A 16,905-nucleotide genomic window follows, 5' to 3' on the forward strand; every position below is an offset into this window, starting at 1 on the left:
TTGAGAGGAGGAAGAGGAGGAGGAGGAGGGAGGAGGAAGAGGAGGAGGAGGAGGAGGGGGGCTCCATCAGGATTGGTTGATCTGATGGTGACGTGAGGCCGCCGGGGGTTTTTGGGGGGGAGCGTCCTGATTGGCTGCTGCTGAGCGGCTCGGAATCGGATGAAGCAAAAAAAACAAAAAAAACACACATGCACCGCCGAGATATAAATGAGCGGAGATCACTCCGCCTGGTTTTAAACGGACTTTTTGTAGTTTTTAAAAAGAAAAAGAAAAAAAGGAATCCGGAAGTGAGAGTCAACAGGTGAGACAGGTGGAACAACAACAGGTTCAAGTGCAGCTATAATAAAGAATAAAAATTTCACTTTACAGTAATGGGCTACACATTTCTGACGCTATGAGGCTGATTATGGATTAGGCCCAATTGATCAATAAAAATGTTTAAAATATAAACTATAGCCTAATAAAACAACAGTTTAGATCAAATAGCCTACATTCAAATCAATTTAAACTAAATTTTAGATGGACTCATGTTAATTAGCTTTAAATGTTTAATTTAATATGGATTAAACAAACATTTAAATCACTTTAATATTTGTACAATAAAATGAAAGTGATTTTTTTTTCTCTTTCTGCACCAAGATCAAAATGTATCCGTTTTTGTTCTGCTTTTTTCAACATTAGGCTGTTTTTTCAGTGTGTTTGATACGATGCTGTCATTAATTTAACTTAATCGGCTGTTTCTGAGACAAGTTAACAAAGATATAATCAAAATAGAGATTTAGTAGCTAATAGTCGACAGAAAACATGATATGAATGATAAGGCCTTTGTTGTGACATCACAAAGTGACAGGAAGTCCTGACGGCTGGTTTTAAGGCTCAGTTTCTGAATACAGGCTGTGTGCATTTCTCTGTGGACTGAGGCTTTGATACTTTCACAGTATTAATATAGAACCTAGAGCTGCTTTATAATCACACTACACATGGACATCTACCTTTATACTGTATGGAGCTTTAATACAAACATCTACCTTTATACTGTATGGAGCTTTAATACAAACATCTACCTTTATACTGTATGGAGCTTTAATACAAACATCTACCTTTATACTGTATGGAGCTTTAATACAAACATCTACCTTTATACTGTATGGAGCTTTAATACAAACATCTACCTTTATACTGTATGGAGCTTTAATACAAACATCTACCTTTATACTGTATGGAGCTTTAATACAAACATCTACCTTTATACTGTATGGAGCTTTAATACAAACATCTACCTTTATACTGTATGGAGCTTTAACACAAACATCTACCTTTATACTGTATGGAGCTTTAACACAAACATCTACCTTTATACTGTATGGAGCTTTAACACAAACATCTACCTTTATATTTTAGGTATTTTTAAATAAATTGTGTCTTATAAACATATAAAAAATATCTAATACCTTTACAATAGTGATACTGTGATCAATAAAATGTGTGATAGATCATTAATAAACTAGTGTTGAACACAATCAGCTGTTCAGAGGCTGAAGATGAGTTATTATCAGAGATGGTGAGTGCTGGTCGGACTGTGGGAGGACGGCGCCCCCCTGTGGTGGAACATGGTCATGATGTTTCCTCCTCAGAGTTTTTATTATCATGTTTTTTTATTCTTTTTTCACATGTTCATTCTTTATTTTTCCCATTTTTGTATTTCTTCTTCAAGATTTTATAGATTTTTATTACCTATAACCGCATCAAACACTCAAACTGTTACATCCTGGACCTGACCTGTTCACTTCAGTGACATCAAGTAAAACTGACTTCCCTGTGTTTTATTCATTCTTATTTTATCCGTTTGAACTGACCGTAACAATATGTTGGTGTCTGATTAAAACAACTGACAATAAACTTTATGTGAAACACTTCCAAGCTGCAGTTTCACCCCTGAGACAATCTGAAGTGATCAATACTTAGGCTATCAATCAGCTGCAATGACAGATTATCATCCTTATAAGTATATGTCCTTCAAAGTTTTCTCCTCTGGATTCAAACCTTCACCTCAAAGAGTTGATTTTACTGTCATTTATCAGTTTTATATTGATTATTGGTGTGATTAAACAATATAAAACAATCTCCTATATGTGTAACGCATTCACTCACCTTTATCAGTTTGTATTTAGTTGCTTCCTATTTATTGATTCTTTCAGACTCATGTAGGTTTCATTAGTTTCTCAGATTTGTTTAACTCAGTCTTCATCTCTGTGCCTCAGATATTGGTGATTAATATCAATAATATTAATACTGACTTTTCTCCTCACAGCTTTGAACAAGTTCGTATTTGATTTTAGTTTAGAGAATGTGAAAAAACCATCAACTATTACCAGCCAGTGATTTCTTTTTTAATTTTGAATGATGAACAAGTTCAGTTTTTATTTTCTATTTGACCAACATGATTTTAATTTTCTTTTTTAGTGTATTTATGGAGCTTTTTTTTTTTGTTGCCTTTTTAATTGACAGCACAGTCAAGAGAGTGAAGGAAATGGGGGCCACTCAATGCCTCAACATCAGTGTTGGGAACGTTACTTTTAAAAAGTAATTAGTTATAGTTACTAATTACTTCTCCCAAAAAGTAACTGAGTTAGTAACTGCACTACTTCACTACAATAGTAACTAGTTACCAGGGAAAGTAACTATGGCGTTACTTTTTCTTTCTTTTTTTTTTAAAGTTTAAATATGTCGAAGAATGTGGATTTTTTTTCTCTCATTTTTAAATTGTATTTTATTGTTTTCATATATTTCACTGATCGCAATTATGGAACGCGAGTGTGTGTTTTATTGAAAGCGAGGCTGGTGTGCCTATGAAAATAGGTTACAGTGGGTTTTTTAAGTGCTGTGGCTGCAAGCAAATCTCATATTGTCTCTGTACAAAGACAACAAAGACCTTTTTAAATGTGAAAACAGCAGAGACCTATTCAAGATTTGCGTTTAATAACAGGCGAAACATCGAAATTAATTTATTCATGGCCACATTAAGTGAAATTATTAACTTTACCGATTATCCATCTGATTATCTGTCCTGCTGCGAGCGCACAACTTCTCAGGGTATCCGCGGATCCTTAAAAAGTCTTAAATTCATGTATCTAAAATTAAGGCCTTAAAAAGTATTACATTTATTAGAAAATTCTAAGATGGTCTTAAATATATAATATGTAGCCTAATACACAGTAGGCTATCATAAAATATGTATGCACTTTAACTTTTATATGAAATAACAGGGTATCCGCGGGGTCTTAAATAGTCTAGTACGAAGAGGGGGGTATCATGCACCCCCCGGAAATATACTTCTAACCAGTGTTTCTAGATTGGAAAAAATGTGTAGAAAATGATGAGCTATGTTAAAAAGTTGTCAGAATGTCCCATGTATCATTTTTATGCAAATTAGTGCCGCCATTATCGAAAAAACCTAATTTCACTATATCTCAGCCAATATTGCAGATATCTGAACAAATAAGGTGTCTAGACCCATGTTTTGGGGGTCAGAGATCACAATAAAACTATTCATAAAGTGATCACATGTTGGTGGCATGCTAGTAAGCAAACCTAACCCTTTTACCAATTACAAGACGCCAATATTGGAGATACCAAATAAGGTGTCTAGACAGAGGTTGTTGTGTGTTTAACCAAGGTTTATTTGGATCAAACATCATAATAGAACTCTTGTTGATGTGACCACTCTTCTCTTTCCCATGCCAGATAAACAGTCAAGTAAATGGTTCTCCACTATGCATCACTCATCATCGTTTTCACTGAAATCACCAGAGTTAAACTCATCATCTCCTTCCTCTTTCTCCTCCTTTTCCTGTTCATGCTCTCCAGTGTCATGGGGATCAACCAGTGAAGTTGGTAGGATAGGACCACAGGACCACACCGGTTTCAACACTCCTTCATCAGTCTTCATCCATCCCTGCCTCTCATCATAGGGTTTTGTTTTTTCCAGAATAGGTTCATCAGCTCGCTAGTACAAGGCGACATGGTAGTTCACACGTCAGGCATGTGGCTTCAGAGCAGAGTGGCACGGAGGAAGGCGAGCCAGGTCAACCTTAGACTTGCAAGTGAGTTTCCTGTCCTCCCCCACCATGTTGCGGAGCAACTTGGCACGGACAACATCCACTGAAGACTCACAACTCTGTCCAGACATCAGACTGGTGAATTGCTCCAACTGCCTCAGCATCTCAGGCTTGACACTCTAGCAGTCACTGAGTTGACTGAATACGTGAAACCTGGGATTCTTCTTCAAGGGCCCCACCTTCCTTCTCCCTTTGATGGCACTGGTACAGTCTTCTCCACTGAACACATAGAACCCAAGAAGAGTGGTGCGGTGGTCTTCTCCCAGGGATTCTGCAATACTACTACTGCCTGGCTTCTGGTGCACCTGTCCCCACTGATGTTGAGATGGATGTGTTACAGTACGAGCAGAAGCTGTGGGCAAGGCTGCTAAAGCTGACTTCATCAGACCCCTACAGTGTGAAGATCCAGGAAGCTTCTCAACATCTCTGAGCTTGCAGAATCCCTGGGAGAAGACTACCACACCACTCTTCTTGGGTTCTATGTGTTCATATCAGTGGAGAAGACTGTACCACTGCCAAGTATATATTTTTGGCTTTTTCATGCCTTTATTTGACAGTACAGTTGAGAGAGACAGGAAATAGGGAGGCAGAGAGGGGGGGAATGACACGCAGGAAAGGGCCGTCAGATGTGGGATTCAAACCAGGGCCGCCTGCACGAGGACTATAGCCTCAATATATGGGGCGCCTGCTTAACCCACTGCGCCACTCGACGCCCCGGAAGGTGGGGCCCTTGAAGAAGAATCCCAGGTTTCACGTATTCAGTCAACTCAGTGACTGCTAGAGTGTCAAGCCTGAGGTGCTGAGGCAGTTGGAGCAATTCACCTGTCTGATGTCTGGACAGAGTTGTGAGTCTTCAGTGGATGTTGTCCGTGCCAAGTTGCTCCGCAACATGGTGGGGGAGGACAGGAAACTCACTTGCAAGTCTAAGGTTGACCTGGCTCGCCTTCCTCCGTGCCACTCTGCTCTGAAGCCACATGCCTGACGTGTGAACTACCATGTCGCCTTGTACTAGCGAGCTGATGAACCTATTCTGGAAAAACCAAAACCCTATGATGAGAGGCAGGGATGGATGAAGACTGATGAAGGAGTGTTGAAACCGGTGTGGTCGTGTGGTCCTATCCTACCAACTTCACTGGTTGATCCCCATGACACTGGAGAGCATGAACAGGAAGAGGAGGAGAAAGAGGAAGGAGATGATGAGTTTAACTCTGGTGATTTCAGTGAAAACGATGATGAGTGATGCATAGTGGAGAACCATTTACTTGACTGTTTATCTGGCATGGGAAAGAGAAGAGTGGTCACATCAACAAGAGTTCTATTATGATGTTTGATCCAAATAAACCTTGGTTAAACACACAACAACCTCTGTCTAGACACCTTATTTGGTATCTCCAATATTGGCGTCTTGTAATTGGTAAAAGGATTAGGTTTGCTTACAAGCATGCCACCAACATGTGATCACTTTATGAATAGTTTTATTGTGATCTCTGACCCCCAAAACATGGGTCTAGACACCTTATTTGTTCAGATATCTGCAATATTGGCTGAGATATAGTGAAATTAGGTTTTTTCGATAATGGCGGCACTAATTTGCATAAAAATGATACACGGGACATTCTGACAACTTTTTAACATAGCTCATCATTTTCTACACATTTTTTCCAATCTAGAAACACTGGTTAGAAGTATATTTCCGGGGGGTGCATGATACCCCCCTCTTCGTACTAGACTAAAAGTCTAAAATGTGAAAATCTAAATGTTAGGTCTTAAAATGTCTTAAATTTGTTGAATTATTGTGTTCAAGTCTTAAATAATTTTAGACAGGTCTTACATTTTCTTATGCCCACCATGGGCGAACATTTCACTCGCATTTGCCCCTAAAAAAAATACATGTGTGAACCGGGAGAATCACAAAAAAGAAAGAGCACAACCTGCGATTGGTCAAAAACTACAAATCCCACAATTCTCTGCCTCAACAATAACAGTAGGTAGTGTAAGTGAGGGAGAGTGGAGCTGTAGGTGGAAAGAGGAAACAACGCCACGTCTGGTCCTGTTCTATGTTGTTCGTTCACACGTCACCGTTTATTCGTTACGTCCGCGGTGTAAAAGGCCGTGACGCAAAGACGCGATTAGGCGCGAGACGCGATTAGGCGCGAGACGCGGTAAACGCGACTCTTTTTTTTTTTGCGACGCTACACCCGATTCTTTTATGGCGACGGGACCTTCGCGTCTTCGTCTATTTCATCGTGTTTGGTGGGAAGACCCACAAGGGGCTTCCCACCAAACACGAGGAACGCTTTTTTTTCGCTCGAGCTTTGACGCGCGACCAAACGCGAGATACGCGAGAAATGCGATTTATCGCTCGTTTTGACTCGTCTCAAAAAAATTCACTTTTTTTTTTTTTAATGTCAAAAAATTAACGAGCCCGCCCATTTTCACTACAACAACATTTATTTTTATTTTTTTCGGGCATGGATAGTAGGCTACAGTAGACAGGAAACGGGAAGGCAGAGAGAGGGGGAATGACACGCAGTACCTAAATGGCTCTAACCACTACGCCACGCGACGCACCACTACAACAACAACATTTCTGCTCTCATCAACCATGGTTGAGGTCACAACGCTGCGCTGTAGCTGCTCTGGAAGTCCGTCGCTTCTGGTCCGAGACACGAGTTCCGGGCTGATGAGCTACAGAGACTTTAGAGTCAAAGAGGAGCAGAGCGTCGCTGTGTCGGACTGTTTGGATTTAATGAAGAAGCTGCACAGCGTCAGGTGAGCAGAAGCTGCACAGCGTCAGGTGAGCAGAAGCTGCACAGCGTCCTGCTGTGCTACCGGAGCTTGATATGTAAAAAAAAAAAAAAAACCCGCCAGGCGCACGTCGCGGTGGAGAGAACAGCTGAGTTTTCCTCCTCCAGCTGAACATCTGTGTGTATGTTCTTGTCTTTTACCTCAAGGAGATTAAAGTAGTGTCTGTTTCCACTTTGAAAACGCCAACTTTCCCTCCGAACTCGGCAGCTTCCCTCTGCTAGTTTGTGTGTGTGAGGCTAAACTGCAAACTAAACTGGGTGGTTTGTGTACAAACTGAACACTGCCTCGGATTGGCTTAAATTCAGTTTAATGTTTAATGGAATGAAGTCACAGCAAACTGAATAAATAGATTTTATGTTTTTAACCCTGAGCTGAAACTTTCCAGTTTCTGAACAAACAGATTCAACCTGTTGATTCACTTTTTTTCTTTTTAAAGTTTTTGTCTGACAATTAAACTTTTCAACCTTTGATGTTAAGTCAGTGAACGCATCACTGGACCTTTAACCCTCCTGTTTATGTCATGTGACCCATAGTGAAGCTTTTTACCTTTTAAACTTCTTTTTCTACACTAGAGAAGAATCCTATTGGCTGAGTGTCGAGGGGCCAGGTGAGGTCACAGCTGTGAACACCTGAGTTCTTCATCATCATCATCAACAACGACACAGAGACTCAGAGCTGAGTGGAAACAAGCATCAGTTTTATTGTCATCTTTACTCCCGAGCCATGAGCTTCTGCTTCTTCAGCTTCTTCTGTGACACCTGAGGAGACAAACACACAGATGGTCAGCTGTCAATCATCCAATCATCATCATCACACAGGTGAGGGAACAGGTGAGGGAACAGATGAGGGAACAGGTGAGGGAACAGGTGAGGGGACAGGTGATGCTGCTCAGAGTTTAGAGTTTGTTTTCATGGTGAATCCAAAGGTGTCCTAAGAAGTCATCACTGCAGCCACAGAACAACAACAACAGGTGGAGGAGTCGCGGTGCGTTCACTGACACTCAGACACTTTGAGTTTGGGGACGTCACGATTACTTGGTTTCACAATTACAGTATTAGAACAGCAAATTAATTCATTTATCGTAAAGATTCCTAAGTACTGTAACTTTCCATAAAAGATTGTCTGAACTTATATCGACAGATCAAAAAGACTGTTGAGTACATTACATTTGTTTTCACTATTTGCTGATAATTGATGGGTTATTTCTCTGATATCCGATATATTTTTTGACTATTTGTTGACTTTTTATTCACTAAATAAAGAGTCATCTATTCAAGAATTTCAATATCAGATGCTTTGATAACGACAATGATTGATTGTCACTTTAAATTACACTTCCAAAATGCTCCACAACAGTGCTTGAGCGGCTCGTCAGCTGTGAAAAAGTAGCAGCTAAAGGAGGAAAAACATCCAATATCCATCAGCACCTGAGGGATCAGCATTTTAGTAACGTTTGAGATATATATTAACTTCTGCTTTATTGTTTTATTGCATGTTTTTACTATAACATTACCTGTATCCAATTTAGTTTTATTGTTATGTTTTACTTGTGTTTATATATTATATAGAGCACTTTGGTCTACCTGGGTTGTACATTTAAATGTGCTATATAAATAAATATGTATTGTATTTTGCTTCTCCCGCTTTCCCTTTCGGCCATGTGCATTATTTGAACTAAGATGAAGTGTGATGATGATTTAAATTGACATGCCCGAAATAAACAAATTGATTGATATACACACAGTAACTGGGTTAAATTACATTAATGTTAATTTACCCAACGTCACGCTGAATTGGTAGGAATTGAAATGTTTGCACGTCATTTGTAAGAAAAAAGATTAAAATAAACGTAAAAACATTAGGTATAGGATTAATAACTGGTCATATATCAATTGATACTTAATATATTGTGTTTAGAATTAGTAACGTAATTATATTTTGACTACATTTGATTTTACATATTCATATTGTTGTGAAGTTAATGCACATTAATTCTAACACTGATTATTTTTGGAAATAATTGTACTAAGAACGCCTGTAATCGTGACGTCTCTAGTGTCAGGTGTCGCTTGGCCCCGCCCCCTCCGACCACGTGACCATGTGACCCACCTTCTTCTTCTGAGCGACCTCCTCCTCCGGCTTGGGGACGATCTGCTCCTTCTCCGTGAGGATCATCTCGATGTGGCAGGGCGAGCTCATGTAGGGGTTGATGCGGCCGTGGGCGCGGTACGTACGCCGCCGCATCTTGGGCGCCTTGTTCACCTGGATGTGTTCGATCACCAGAGAGTCCACGTCCAGACCCTGAGGGCAGACAGACGGCCGGCCAATCACAGCACACGGTTATAGACACACACTCTGACATCACTTCCTCTTCACTAACTCCAGATAAATAGATGAGATTATTGATCAACAGGACAGAAAAAATCATCAACTGATCAGTTCCTGTTCCAGTGTCTTTAGATTCAACAGGAAACTAAACAAAAAGTCAATAATCAATCAGCTGCTGATCAGTTTCCTTAGTGTAGCGACAAACTGACACCTGAGATTAGAGCTGTAACAATTAATTGAACAATAGATCGTAAACTTTTTCGATTATAGAATAATTGGTTTGTATAAGTTAAGGATTAGATAGTTTAAGGGGAAAAAAAAGTCAAAATTCTCTGGTTTCAGCTTGTTAAATGTGAATATTTCTGGTTTCTTTGTTCCTTTATGACAATAAACTGAGTCTCTCTTTGGTTGGTGGACAAAACAAGTCATTTGGGAAACACAGATTGATATTTTTCAACATTTTATTGACCAAACAACTAATCGATTAATCATTTAAACAAACAGTTTAATCGATAAAACAAATAATTGATTAGTTTGGTCAATAAAATGTTGTAAAATGTCAATCAGTGTTTCTCAAACCACCAGTTGACATCCTCAAATGTCTTGTTTTTGTCCACAAAACCAAAGAGAGACTCAGTTTATTGTCATAAAGGAACAAAGAAACCAGAAATATTCACATTTAAGAAGCTGAAATCAGAGAATTTGGACTTTTTCTTAACTACCCAAACTGATTATTAGATTATCAAAATAGTTGACGATTCATCTAATAGTTGGTTATTGTTCGATTAATCGTTGCGGCTCTACCTGAGATCAAATACTGATCAGGTCAATAGATTATCAATATGTTTTCACACAAACGTCAACTCTTCATTGACAATAATCAATAGTAAATCATCGACTCCATTAGTGACGTCATAACTCAGTGATTGACAGGTGGCTCAGATTCATTTAGTTATTTTCATCTTTAAATCCAAAGGTGTCCTAAGATGTCATCATCGCCACCTGCACAGCTCAACCACAGAGATCAACCGACACACAGCTGCCTTTCAAACGTCTTGTCTGAGTTAAAGGGATAGTTCAACATTTAGTCAGATTCTCCTCTCACCATAATCCCTATAGTTATGTAACATTACGACACATGAAGCAAATACTCTGAACTACTTTGCGCTTTTGAAATCCCTCCGCCCAGCAGCCGTGTCTGGAAAGTAGTTCCGGCTGCATTTGCCTCTGAAACAACCCTGTCTCATAATTATATATGATTATCTCATAGCGTAGTGAATGTGCAGGTCACAACTTGTCCACCAGAGCGTTGTGGAGTTGTTGGATTGTGTACTTGATGAGTTTGATGAAGGAAACCAAGAAATTCCACGAGCCTCCGTAGCATAGCTCTGAGCAGCTCACGTCTCTGCTCCGCCGTTCTAAAAACAACATGATGCACCGATAATTAACGGTATAATGAACCTACTGCTGTGACTATAGGGATTATGGTGAGAGGAGAATCTGACTAAAATGTTGAACTGTCCCTTTAAAGCTTATTCACACACACTCACTCTCTGTAGTGAACTCACCTTGAGCTCAGCGTTGCTCTCGGCGTTCTTCAGCATGTGCAGAAGGAACTCGGCGCTTTTCTTGGGCCAACGACCCTGAGTCCAGCCGAACTGTTTGGCCTGAAGACACAAACAGCAACACAGTTACAGCAACACAGTTACAGCCAGCTAGTGGTTATATTTCTTTTTGCTGCTAATGTACACTTTGTTATTTGTTAATAAATAATATTAAGTACATTTATATCTGTGTTAATTTGTTACCTTTTTTTTTAAACAAGGCTAAATGTTTATGTCAAGCCTGATGCCTTCACTTACATGCTTTTAAATTTACTTTAGAGTAAGAGTAAGTGTAAATTTCTTATTTTTCTCATCAATGAATGACTCTAATTTTTTCTAAATGAATGTAAGGAGCTTTTAACTCTTGTTTGTGAGAATGAACTCTTTGAAAGCAGCTGCAGTGATGTGCTGCTTTTAGGGGTTAGGGTTTCCTTCTTTGACAAACACAGCTTGTGTCCAATAGGATTTTAGAAAAAGACCTGAAAGTAACGAGTACTTTTCAGCCTTCCTAGAAATTAACTAGTAATAATTAGTCTTGGAAATGTATTCAAGTAAGAGTAATAAGTACCAAAGAAATCTAATCATCGGTGGTTCGATCTCTAGGTGCGACACTGACCTGAGCGCAGCGGCCGACGCCTCCGTTGTAGCGGCGGAACGGGACGCACTGGTGCTTGACGACCACGTCCCTCAGGTACTTGTTGGCCTTACGGATGTGCATGCCCTTGATGGCCTGAGCTGTCTCACGGGTGTTCTGGTGGGGGGGGGTAAACGTTACATATACATAACACACAGGAACGTGCACACACTTTGTGATCGACAGGTGGCTCAGATTCGTTGAGTGTTTTCATGTTTTATTCCAAAGGTGTCCTAAGATGTCATCATCGCCACCTGAGCAGGTTTCACTCTCACACACTCACAGTGACATCAGTTCATTTATCACGTTCAGTTCAAACTTCACTGATCAACTTCAGGGCTGCAACTAATGTATTATTCTCATTATTGATTATATAAAGGATTAATCGGACAGTTGTTTGGTCAATAAAATGTTTAAAATGTCAAAATGTGTTTCCTAAACCACCAGACATTGTCCTCAAATGTCTTGTTTGGACCATAAACCAAAGAGAGACTCAGTTAATTGTCATAAAGGAACAAAGAAACTAGAAATATTCACATTTAAGAAGCTGGAAAAAACAAAAATCTTAGCACATCTATTTCTTAGGCAGGTGCGTCGGAGGGTGACAATTAAGTCCAAATTAGAAAAAGAAGAGTTCCTGCACACATGGCCAACTTGCAGAATTTATTGTATTGACCGAAGGGTCTAGCACCGAAACGTTGCAATACAATAAATTCTGCAAGTTGGCCATGTGTGCAGGAACTCTTCTTTTTCACATTTAAGTAGCTGTAATCAGAGAATTTGGACTTTTTTCCCCACTTAAAAAACTACTTAAACTTAATTATTGCTGCTTTAATTGACTTATATTTGATTATTCAAATATTGACCAATGATTATCTACCAGCAGGTTGTGTTCACATGCATCTAGGAGTTTTAGAAAACACTAATATTTCCAATAATGATGTCGTTATCAAGATCTTCACCTACGTGATCCAGCATCAATACATTAAGGAGGTTCACCTGGCTGCACCTGAACGCTACATCAGTCCTATTTCCCCCCTCGACACCTGAACACAACACCAGCACATTAACTTAGCTGCATTAAACTGGAGGCTGAAGCTGTAGGGAACTATTTCGAGCGGCGGATGAACACGTATCGTCTCCCAACAGCAGAACAAGAGATTGTGGCTGATTAAACATCCAATCAAACTCATTGATTACTGCAGCACAAAAAGAAAACATGATGCTGAGGAGCACCAGAGTAAAAATGGAGCAGGGCTTCAGCTCTATGGACAATAAAACATTGTGGGACTCCATGAAAAGGATAACGAACATGAATCCAAGCAACAAGAAGCTCGTCACCTTGAATGATTTTAATAAGAGCCCATGAGCTTAATGACTTCTTTTTAAGATTCAATGAACAAAACAACTCTCCCTTGATGGTTCTTGACTCTCTTAGTGACTCTGGACTGTGTGAAAATTGACCCTCAACAGGTTCAATCAAGCTTTAGGAAGCTGTGCAACAAGAAAGCTATGGGCCTAGATGGCTTGTCTTCCTATTTGTTGAAACACTGCTCAGAGGAACTGACTGATGCTTGGTGTCCCATCTTCCAGCAGTCCCTTGAGAGTCACACTGTTCCAGCATTGTGGAAAAAAAATCAACATTGTTCAGATACCCAAAGTTTCACAACCTGTCACTTTAACTTGCATAGTTATGAAATGTTTTGAGAGGGTGATAGTAAACATGATCAAACCTGTTATCTTGTCTTGATCCCCTACAGTACGCGTATATAGGAGGGTCGCAGTACTGAAAAATGCAGTAGTTAGCGTATCCTATTTGGTGTGCAAGCACTAGGGAAGATCCAAAGGCTTACAACAGCAACACACGTCTGTTCTCACCGAATCACTGTCAGAACATGTGATTATCACTGTGATAGTTGTGTGTTAAATATCTCAATGAAATGAACTGATGTCACTACACACACACAAACAGACACACACACTAAGAACAGTTTCCTAGCTCCATGTGAGCTTCAATAAAAAATAAAACACATTAACTGTTGCAGCTACTCACCTTGAAGTGAACCCGGAGGTTGGAGCCCCGGGACTTGCATGCTGCAGAGAGAGAGGACAACTGTTATACACACTGATACACACCTTTAAGTGTAATAGACACACAAACACAAACTCACACAGTGGTGGATTACAGAGTCTAAGCTAAGACACGTGCGACTCAGAGTTCATTGATTTGTTTTCATGGGGAATCCAAAGGTGTCCTAAGTAGTCATCACTGCCGCATTGTAACACAACACAGAAACACACAGGTTGTGTACTCACACTTGGTGGGGTTCTCGGGGTCGAGAGAGTAGCGGACCATGGTGAGAAAATCTGTGGAGAAACGACTTCAGTTCAGTTCAGTTTCCATACGATGCTAACAGTTAGCATTAGCAATTAGCAGTAGCTCGGCTCTAACACAGCTTCAATAAAACTTAATTAGACACAAATCAGATGTTAAATCAAAACAACGGACACAAAGACACAAAATCTACTGAGAAATAAAGTCTAAGTTCAGTTTAAGCAGCAGTTTATCCCGGGTTAAGTCTCCTCGCGGAGCCAACATGGCGGACAGTCGTGCTGTAGCTGCCAAGACCCGGCGTCTCTACCACCATCACAAAAAACACTAAAATAAACGTAAACTTTTAGCTCAAGACTGGAACATTTAACGTGGATTGGTGAGTTTAACGGTGGAGAAGCAGAAGCAGCGGGTTACAGAGCGGGATGGAGCAGATTTAAGGAGGATTAAAGACAGATTGCGGAGCTTCTTCAGCCCGACGCTGCTCCTACCTCTGAGGCCGCGGAGGGAAGAGGAAGAACCCGGGGCTGAGCCGCTCTTCTTCAGCTGCGGCGCTGCTCCACCGCCCCTGGTGGTTAGGAGGAGAACTGCACCAAGACTGCACCCACAGAGGTGTACAGTATGTGTTGTTAATTCACAGGATGTGGTGTTTGTCTCTGATCTCCATCTGAACTGTTTGCAACGAGCTGAACAAAGAGTTGGTGAGTTAAACTAAACTTCTACTAAAGTTACAACTAGAAACCTGTTGATCAGCAGCTGCTGACTGGTTTTAAAACTGATGGAGCAGCAGAAATATGCAGCAGCTTCAATTCATACCGTGTGTTCGGTAAAAAGGAGGAGAGTGAAAATGGAATTAAATAGCCTAACTGATCAGCTCCAAGATTGGACTATATCTTACAATAACCAATATAGGTAACTGGTCAATGATCAGCTTATTGATTAGATCATAGCCTATTCCATCCGTTCACTTAGATTTGTGACACCTAAATTCTCAGTGATCATAACTTCCTGAACAACTGTTCAAAACACACCGGATGTTCTGCCATTAACTTTCTTGCTTCTCTCACTTCTTGCAGTTGGTGTGTGTGTGTGTGGTTGTGTTTGTGGCCATGCCAGACTGTTGAGCAGTAGTGATTTATCACAGGTTTCCACTGTGATCTGCTTCTACAAACAAAATGAATGTTATTGCACCTTATTACAGAAACCTAGTGACATAATTTAATGTTTGTTTAACGTGGTTGTAGAAGAGGAAAAAGACTAAAGAATCAGAACATCTCTGTGTTTTATTGTTTCTATTGATCGCAGTATGTTTTTATTGTGTTGACTGGACAGTGTCACTGTCGCTGAGGTCTGTTGTAATCCTGACTGATCACTGTGGACCAACACAGCTGCTGTGGGTTCAGTCAGAGTTTTTCATCCAGATGTTACATAATGAAATGATTAAACTAAATTAATTGTTTGTGTGTGTAAGACTGAGAGCGAGAGATCAGATTCACACTGACTGTCATGTTGTCTTAAATTAATTGTGACACAGAAACAGCTGCAGCTCTGTGGATGTTGATCTGGCTTCAATTTTAAACGTCTCGTCATCAGCTGATTATTGGCTTCACTAATCAATCAATAGTTTGTGACATTACAGAGAGTTGAGCTGTGAGGTAGTAGAATCTGTTTGTGATGGTCACAAGTTGTAATGTCAGTGACTGATATTCAATTCAATTCAATTTTATTTGGGTGGGACAGTGCAAGTTCATGAACAAGACATATAGTATTGTAAAGCCGGATTTTAGGCGCAGGCTAATTTCCATCCTTTGTCCCATTCTCAGATGTTCCCTGGAGTACAAATACAATAAATAAAAACAAAAACATGTTATCAAAATTTATAAAATAGCAGGATTCAGTTTAAAGTTCAGTTTTTAAAGTAATAATACAAATACTACAATACAGTAGTACGACAATAATACAAAAGTGCAACCGTGTCTCGAGTAAGAGATAAAGTGCTTACAATCACCAAAGTGATTAGAAAGTCCTGGTAGTCATATCTAATAGAAGCTATGTTACAATAAGGGCTAAAACACACCTGCAAACTGGTCATCTTTTGGCTACAGTCACCTTTTTTTTATGTCAACCAGAGTAGTAGAAGTGAATGAAGAGGGTTTTAGTTTTGTAACTTGTCACCTTTTTCACTACTCCAGAGTTTGTAGGTCTGTAAAAATATTAATCACTTGCACTGCTTTATATGGCTAGAAGTTATACAATAATGCAGTAGTAGTGAGTATATATAATCAACATGTAATAGTGATGACATTATTCATATTGCTATTATGTCTAGCTATAATAATAATAATAGTAATAATAATAATAATCAATAATAAATCTTACATTTTTAATAGTAATATAAATAGTCGACTGATCTCCTGATGGATGAAGATTCACTCTGTTTCTGTTCTTTAGTTTAAACTGAAAAAAAAGTTTGAACCCAGTGATAATGAACAAAGTCCAACAGACAGAGTCCTCTGGTCTCATCATGAATGTTTATTATGTTTAATATTCACAGAGTCCATCCATCAACCTGTGAACCTGAAGCTCAGGAACCTGACCAGAGCGACTGTGAGGACAGTGAGCTGAGAGCTGCTGCAGACACACAGGTGAGAAGAAACACATCATCATGAAGAACAACAGTCACACACCTGTTGAACTGCTGATCTGAGAGCAGCTGTCTCTGTTCTCTTCTCTTGTCTTTGACTCTGCAGAGGGAAACTTCTCTACTCACGTAGTTTGGAGGAAACGTCCTGAAAATGGACCCAAGTGAATCAACACGAAGAAAGAGTATAGACCTTCCTCCTGACTTTGCACTTTCATTCAGAACACAGTTTTCACAAAACAAAGACAGAATGAAACATCTCCTAGATGAACTTCAGGAGATCGCTGCCAAGGTGGAAGAAGTAAAGGCAGGTGCAGCTGTACATAGAGGACTAGCTCTGTTCACTGGCTTTTTGCGGTCTGCTCTTTGGGGCCGTTTTATGGGAGCAAGAGGAGCTTATGATACAGATAGAAGGGTAGCAAGACGATTAACAGCAGAGT

At 39.8% G+C, this 16,905-nt stretch overlaps 1 protein-coding gene and 4 non-coding genes across 5 annotated transcripts; all 5 read right to left on the bottom strand.

Moving 5' to 3' along the window:
• Positions 1 to 7,602: 7,602 nt before the first annotated feature.
• LOC146976895 (large ribosomal subunit protein uL22) lies at positions 7,603 to 13,858 on the bottom strand. The gene is made up of 6 exons (XM_085792671.1): positions 13,809 to 13,858; positions 13,546 to 13,586; positions 11,475 to 11,609; positions 10,823 to 10,921; positions 9,036 to 9,227; positions 7,603 to 7,684 (listed from the first exon to the last, which is right to left on the bottom strand). Exons 1-6 carry the CDS (start codon positions 13,846 to 13,848, stop codon positions 7,637 to 7,639), a joined length of 555 nt encoding a protein of 184 aa, XP_085648797.1. The 5' UTR covers positions 13,849 to 13,858; the 3' UTR covers positions 7,603 to 7,636.
• LOC146976896 (small nucleolar RNA SNORD58) lies at positions 7,810 to 7,876 on the bottom strand. Its single transcript, XR_015037311.1, has one exon. It is a non-coding gene; the product is annotated as a small nucleolar RNA SNORD58 (small nucleolar RNA).
• Positions 10,188 to 10,255, bottom strand: LOC146976897 (small nucleolar RNA SNORD58). Its single transcript, XR_015037320.1, has one exon. It is a non-coding gene; the product is annotated as a small nucleolar RNA SNORD58 (small nucleolar RNA).
• LOC146976898 (small nucleolar RNA SNORD58) lies at positions 11,679 to 11,745 on the bottom strand. Its single transcript, XR_015037324.1, has one exon. It is a non-coding gene; the product is annotated as a small nucleolar RNA SNORD58 (small nucleolar RNA).
• LOC146976899 (small nucleolar RNA SNORD58) lies at positions 13,700 to 13,767 on the bottom strand. Its single transcript, XR_015037317.1, has one exon. It is a non-coding gene; the product is annotated as a small nucleolar RNA SNORD58 (small nucleolar RNA).
• Positions 13,859 to 16,905: the final 3,047 nt, after the last annotated feature.

This window comes from Trachurus japonicus, chromosome 12, assembly GCF_045865225.1.
Source record: "Trachurus japonicus isolate A0001 chromosome 12, Traja_1.0".
In the NCBI taxonomy this organism is placed as follows: Eukaryota; Metazoa; Chordata; class Actinopteri; order Carangiformes; family Carangidae; genus Trachurus; species Trachurus japonicus.